This window comes from Zingiber officinale, chromosome 3B (assembly GCF_018446385.1).
Source record: "Zingiber officinale cultivar Zhangliang chromosome 3B, Zo_v1.1, whole genome shotgun sequence".
In the NCBI taxonomy this organism is placed as follows: domain Eukaryota; kingdom Viridiplantae; phylum Streptophyta; class Magnoliopsida; order Zingiberales; family Zingiberaceae; genus Zingiber; species Zingiber officinale.
This window is the reverse complement of record NC_055991.1, coordinates 3,025,327-3,032,776: the sequence shown is the minus strand read 5'-3', so window position 1 is coordinate 3,032,776 and position 7,450 is coordinate 3,025,327. Positions and strand designations below refer to the sequence as shown.

The 7,450-nt window shown below is 50.5% G+C and overlaps 1 protein-coding gene across 1 annotated transcript; it reads right to left on the bottom strand.

Annotated features, from left to right (window-relative positions):
• Positions 1–665: 665 nt before the first annotated feature.
• LOC121967951 lies at positions 666–1,136 on the bottom strand. The gene has a single exon (XM_042518488.1). It carries the CDS (start codon positions 1,134–1,136, stop codon positions 666–668), a length of 471 nt encoding a protein of 156 aa, XP_042374422.1.
• Positions 1,137–7,450: the final 6,314 nt, after the last annotated feature.

The following is a 7,450-nucleotide window of genomic DNA, read 5'->3' as shown; positions in this document are numbered from 1 at the left end:
TGGGTTTATAGTCGCTGCTCGACGGTCTTCAAAGGCAGGGATTTAAGGTCGCCGCTCGACCGTCGGTGGAAACAAGGGTTTAACGTCGCCGCTCAATGGTCTTCAAAGCCAGGAGTTTAAGGTCGCTGCTCGACCGTCGGTGGAGATAAGGGTTTAACGTCGCCGCTCGACGGTCTTCTAAAGCAGGAGTTTAAGGTCGTCGCTCGACCATCGGTGAAAATAAGGGTTTAACGTCGCCGCTCGACGGTCTTCTAAAGCAGGAGTTTAAGGTTGTCGCTCGACCGTCGGTGGAGACAAGGGTTTAACGTCGCCGCTTGACGGTGTGACGAAGATTTGCCGTTCGGCGATAATTTTGATTTCAATCCTGCAGTCAAAAGGCGCAGGAAAATGGAAGATACATGGCATTAACTACATCAGCACACCTTTCATCCAGCTCAGTACGGCTGCAAATGGTTCGCGCTCCACGGACATTCTAGCCGCCATCCGTCCTCGTCCTCTAGGTAGTAGTCGCCCGAGCAGAGCTTTTCCACGACCTTGAAGGGTCCGGCCCACGGAGCCTCCAGCTTGGTGACGTCGTCGACCGGCTTTACCTTCTTCCATACAAGGTCGCCGACCTGAAAATATCGGGGAATCACTCGCCGGTTGTAGTTTTTCCTCATCCTTTATCAATATGCCATCAGCCGGACGGCGACTTTAGCTCGTGCCTCATCCACTAAATCCAGCTCCAGAAGTCTCTGCTTGGCGTTGTCCTCGCTGTAATGTTGTATCCGGTCGAACTCAACCCCGACTTCGACAGGGGCGACTGCCTCTCCCTCGTACACCAAGTGGAATGGGGTTACTCCCTTCCCCTCATGAGTCATATGAATCGCCCATAGTACGCTGGGGAATTCATCAACCCAGCTCCCTCCGACGTGGTCGAGCCGAGCCCGCAAAACACGAAGGATCTTGCGGTTGGCAACTTCGGCTTGCCCGTTGCTATGAGAGTATGCTATGGAAGTGAAGGTCTGCTGAATGTCGTACCCCTCACACCATTCCTTGAGCTGCTGACCTGTGAACTGCCTCCCATTGTCCGAGATGAGTCGACGTGGAATGTCAAATCGACAGATGATGTGCTGCCAAATGAATTTCTTAACCATATGTTAGGTTATTCTCGCCAACGGCTCAGTTTCGACTCATTTGGAGAAATAATCGACCGCCACAAGTAAAAACCTCCGCTGTCCGATCGCCATGGGGAACGGCCCCACAATGTCCATGCCCCATTGGTCGAACGAGCAGGCCACTGTGGACGCCTTCATCTCCTCCGTTGGTCGGTGCGAGAAGTTGTGATACCTCTGGCAGGACATGCACGTAGCCACTGTCCGAGCAGCATCCTCTTGCAGGGTTGACCAAAATTACCCAGCGAGCAGAGTCTTTTTAGCCAGTGATCGGTCGCCCGGATGTCCTCAACAAGACCCTTGGTGCACTTCTTACATTATGTAGTCGGCATCCTCTGGTCCGACGCACTTAAGCAAAGGCCTAGAGAAGGCCTTTTTTTGTAGAGCTGGTCTTCGATCAGGGTGAACCGACCAGCTCTTTTCCTCAACATGCGGGCCTCTTCCCGGTCGAAAGGGGTAGCTCCCGATCGCAGGAATTCTGTCAGTGCTGTCCTCCAGTCGCTCGGGAAGGTAAGCCCCTCCATCCGGTCGATGTGCGCCACTAAACATACCTGCTTGATCGGCGATATTGAGCTGGCAAGCTTAGCCAACTCGTCCGCTGCCTGGTTCTCCGCTCGGGGGATCTTCTACACGACAACCTCCCGGAAGTTGGTCCTCAGCTTTTCGAAAGTCTTCGCATAGAGCTTGAGTCGAGTGTTACTTATCTCGAATGTCCCGGTGAGTTGTTGAGCGGCTAACTGGGAATCCGAGTGAATTAAAACCTTGATGGCTCCCACGTATCGTGCGGCCTGCAGGCCTGCTATGAGTGCTTTGTATTCGGCCTCTTTGTTGGTCGTCCGATAATCCAGCCAAACGGGCGGATGCATCCGCTCTTTCTGGGGAGAGATCAACAGTATACTGATCCCACTTCCTTATCGAGTGGATGATCCATCCACATATATCCTGCAAGTGGCATCTGGCCCGGGATTCTGCAGTTCAGTGACGAAGTCCGCCAGTGACTGCGCCTTAATGGTCGTTCGGGGCTGATACGAGATGTTGAATTCGCTGAGTTCCGTTGTCCATTTGATCAGCCATCCGGACGCCTCTAGATTGAGGAGGACTCTCACTAGAGGGTTGTTGGTCATCACTATGATCGTGTGCACGAGGAAATATGGGCGGAGCTTCCGAGCGGCGAGCACTAATGCAAAAGCAAGCTTCTCGAGACAAGTGTAGTGGGATTCAACATCTTTTAAAATATGGCTCAAGAAATACACTGGTTTCTCTTCGTCGTTCTGCTGCACCAACGCCAAGCCGAGAACGTGCTCGATCGAGGACAGATAGATGCGGAGCGAATCGCCAGCAGTTGGCTTAACTAATACAGGCAACGAGTTCAGATATGCTTTTAGTTCCTTAAACGCCTAGTCACACTCCTCGTCCCACTGGAACTTGGTAGCTCGGCGCAGTATCTTGAAGAAAGGAAGGCTTCGGTCGGACGACTTGGAGATGAACCGAGATAAGGTTGTTATCTGACCGGTGAGGCGCTGAGCTTTCTTCAAATTTCTTGGAGGCGGCATATTTTGAAGTGCCTTTACCTTGTTGGGGTTCGCCTTGATGCCCTGCTCGGTGACGATATAGCCAAGGAATCTTCCACTCTTCGCACCGAACAGACACTTGCTCCGCTTCAGCTTGATTCCGTACGTCCTGAGTGTCTGACAGGTCTCCCTTATATCTGCATAGAGATCGACAGCTCGGAGGGATTTAATAAGTATATCGTCAATGTATACCTCCATGTTCCGTCTGATCTGCTTCCGGAATACTTTATTCATAAGCCGCTGGTAGGTAGCCCCGACATTCTTCAGTCCGAACGGCATCACGTTGTAGCAGTAGGTGTCGTCTTGACGAAGCTAACCTTCTCTTGTTCCTCCCGGGCGAGCGACACTTGATGATACCCTTGATATGCGTCCAGCATGCATATCAGCTCACACCCGGCTGTGGAGTCAACCATCTGGTCCATCCTCGGCAGTGGGTAGAAGTCTTTCGGGCAGGCCTTGTTGAGGTCCCGAAAGTCGATGCAGACCCTCCACTTGTTGCCGGGCTTCGAGACCAGTACCACATTCGCGAGCTAGCTCGGGAACTGGACCTCCTGCATGTGGCCGGCTTCCATGAGCTTCTCGACTTCAGCTCGGATGATCTGATTCTGTTCAGCGCTGAAGTCCCTCTTCCTCTGTTTCACCGGTCGAGCGTCCGGTCGGACGTGAAGCTCATGCTGCGCGACGCTCGGAGAAATGGCGTGTAGTTCATGCGTCGACCATGCAAAAATGTCCTGATTTTGCTGAAGGCATCTGATCAGCTCTGCCTTCTGCTCAGCTTGCAGGTCTGACACTATGAAGGTTGTTGCTTCCGGTCGGCCGGGGTGTATCTGCACCTCTTCTTTCTCTTAATAGACAAGAGTAGGAGTCTTCTCTGTGATGGCACTTACCTCGAGCCACGGCGTTTTCCGAGCGGACTTGGCCTCCGCTTTGACCATCTCCACGTAGCAGCGTCGAGCAGCCAGTTGATCTCCTTTGACTTCCTTGACCTGATCCTCGACCGGGAACTTGATCTTCTAGTAGTAAGTTGACACCACCGCTTGGAATTCATTGAGGGTCGGTCGACCCAAGATGACGTTGTAGGCGGAGGGAGCGTCTACGATGATGAAGTTGATAGTCCGCGTCCTCCGAAGCGGTTCCTCTCCGAGTGATATGGCCAAGCTTGTTTGGCCGATCGGCTGGACCTCATTGCCGGTGAACCCGTACAGAGGGGTCGTCATCGACAGCAACTCGGCACGGTCAATCTGGAGCTGATCGAATGCCTTCTTAAAGATGATGTTGACCGAGCTCCCTGTGTCAATGAATATGCGGTGAATAGTATAGTTAGCAATTACCGCTCGGATAATGAGGGCGTCATCGTACGACACTTCAATTCCCTCGAGATCCCTGGGACCGAAGCTGATCTCGGGTCCGTTCGCCCTCTCTTGACTGCAGCCTACGGCGTGGATCTCCAGTCGCCACACATATGACTTCCTTGCTCGGTTGGAGTCCCCGCTAGTCGGCCCGCCAGCGATGATGTTAATCTCCTCTCGAGCGGCATTGCTTCGGTTCTCCTCCTCCCGAGCGAACTGTCTGCCTCACTCATGTGAGGCTCGGGGATGGTCATTACTCCGCGGTTGATGGTGATGTTGCCGCTCGGGTGATCGTCTGGTCTCTCGTTGTCCGGTGCTCTGATGACTATATCGTCGATCGGGAGACGGCGGCGATAACTTCTAGGGGTCGGTTGAGCGACCACCGGGATTCCGCAACAGTCGCGGATGTTATGGGTTGCTGACTGATGGAAGGCACAGAACATAGGAGTCCATACCTTTCCCTTTGGCCTTGGCCGTTCGAAAGCCACATGTTGGACGGCGTGTGACCTTGCTTCCTGATGTGGTCGTGCTCCCTCGGCTCTGGGCCCTCTGTGGCTGGTGGCTGATCGGCGGCCTTCGCTCCATTGGCGCTGATGGTTCTGATGGCGCTTCCTTCCTTTTGGCCGCCTGAGCTTCCTCCACGTTAATGTACTCGCTGGCCTTCTTCAGCATATTGTCATACTCGCGGGGTGGCTTCCTGATGAGTGAGCGGAAGAAGTCCTCGTCGATGAGCCCTTGGGTGAAGGCATGTATCATGGTCTCAGACGATTCATGGCCGCCTGGTTGAAACGCTGAATGTAGGCTCGGAGAGTCTCTCTCGACCCCTGCTTCATTGAGAACAGATTGACGCTTGTCTTCTGATAGCGCCTGTTGCTCGCGAAGTGGTGGAGGAAAGCCGTTCGGAAATCCTTGAAGCTCCGGATGAACCCATCCGGTAGCCTCCGAAACCAGCGTTGTGCCGAGCCGGACAATGTAGTGAGGAAGACCCGGCACTTGAGTCCATCTGTATTTTGATGAAGGGTGGCCACGTTATCGAACTTACCGAGGTGGTCATCCGAGTCGGTCGTGCCGCTGTATTCTCCGATCGCCAAGGGGGCATAGTGCCTCGGGAGCGGATCTTGCAGAATTGCCTCGGAGAATTGGCAGTTGATCCGCTCGAGAGATGAGTCAGCTCGGGGCAGTTTGCCCTTCCTTGCGTCTCGAACGGGCGCTTCATCTAATGAAGACTCTTGATCTTGATTGGCTTGCGTGAGCTCGGAAGGCGTCTAAAACAAAGCTCGGTGGAATGGAATCAGGGCGGGCGGCGCATCTCCTGGTGTACCGGTCTGCTCCTTGTTTTGCGCCTAAGTAGAGAGCTGTTCCGGTCGGTCTTCATGCGCCGCTCGGCCACCAGATGCCAAGGTTGCTTGCTGCACCAACCGCTTGGCTAGTGCCTTCTGCTGTTGTTCTACTATCTTGGTCGCTCGCGCCTGTATGAGAGCGTCGAGCTCCTCCTGGGAGAGCGTCACGGTGTGAGGTCGTCCAGCTTCTTCCATCAGCTTGGCTAGGATGCAGGTGCATTCCCACAAACGACGTCAAATTTGATACTGTCCGAGTCAAGGTGGTGGACGCTGGGAACGTGGCACTCCCGCTGACTGGGCGAAGACTCTGAGGGCGTGGATCTCTGATAACCATCATTTTGTATTGATATTTTGATTCATATAAGCATGTCATTTGATCTTCTCATGTGTTAATTCCACATTTATATCATATTTCATGAATTGTATTCATTTGTGGACTTAATTGTATCAAATTAGTGGTATTTGATGCTAATATTTGGCTATATGTTTTGTAGGATCAAAAGGGTCATGGACTTGATCAGATCAGACCAAGTTTGGATTCAAATCTAGGGCTAATTGAAGAGATCAAGTTCTGAAGCAATATGGACCGTCCATCCAAGATCGGAGCGGATCTAAGTCATCCATCAAGGATCTGGTCCATCCAAGCCAAATGGTAGTAGATTCCAACCATTGATCAAGATCTAAAGATTTGGAATAGATTTGGAGCAATTACCACCGTTGAATCGATCAGAGGAAATCACAGCCGTTCATCATAGATCTGAGATCTGATTTAAATCACAGGAGAAGCTACAGTGTTCGGTCGTCAATTTTCTACAGTCCTCGCGTCAAAAACAGAGGGAGCGCGATCCTTCTCCAGCGATTCCGATCCACTCCACCGCCGGCGAGCAAGCGAGGTCAAGGGCATTTCCCTTCCTCCGGTGGTCTTTCACAAGCAACCGGCGATGCCACTTCGATCATCTGATCTCAACCACTGCCACGACTTCGTGCGAGAAAGAAGAAGAAGAGGAAGTAAAGAATCTGGTGGTTTCGGCCGATTCTTTTGTCTTCCGGCCGGCGATCTTCCTCTCCTGAAGTTCCGCACCCATCTGAACCATCGAAAGTGTTTGATTCTTCCTTTTCTCTGATCTTAATCCATTTCCAGCTGAGTTACTTTGTTTGTCTTCAACGCCGAGTTCTTCATCTGATGTAGACCGAACCCAAGCTAGGGTTTCTCCAATTTGATTAGTGTGAATCCTCTAAATGATAGTTTCTTTATCTCTGTTTGAATTTTAGTTTGTTGTAGTTGATCAATGCATAGTTGATTCCAATTCCCTTGCTATTGCTTTGAAACCTTTGGTTAAGAGTACTGTTCTTGATGTCTAAACAATTTAGGTTTGCTTAATGGTTGCAATAGGCTATTCTTGGTTATTATTTCTTTCAATGCAGTAGTTTAGATTAGTAGATTCTTTTCTTGTTACTTTCCATGAATTGAATTTGCAAATGTAGCATAAATTTTGGTTCTTATTTCTTCTATGTGTTCATAAGTCATTTCTTAAATCCCAATTTGTCTAGAAAACCCAAGCCAACAATAATTGATCCTAAGACTATCATCTTACTGTTTACATTCCTTGAGAGAGACGATCCGAGTCATCCTATACTGCATTAGTGTAGAAAGGAGTTCGTTGAAATTATTTGATACCCAAATCACGACAAAATCGGGCTTATCAAATTTGGCGCCGTTGCCGGGGACTGTAGCGGTGTTTGATACCTTAGGATTGTTTCTTTTTCTTTTCACAAAAAAATTTGAAAAAAAATTGTTGCAATTGCTTTCATGTTCATATATCCATGTGTTGGATCTTATATGCTCCTGTGTCTTCTGATTCCATTTGCTAGTGTTTCAGTGTAAGAATAGGAATTTCTTTGACCATGGATCCATATTATCAGCATTTTGGAGGTGAGATGGAGAGTCGGTATTATCAGCCTAATCAACCTCAATACTTTCATCCTGAGCCTCAGTATTATCATCCTCAGACTCAGTACTATCAATATGGACCTCA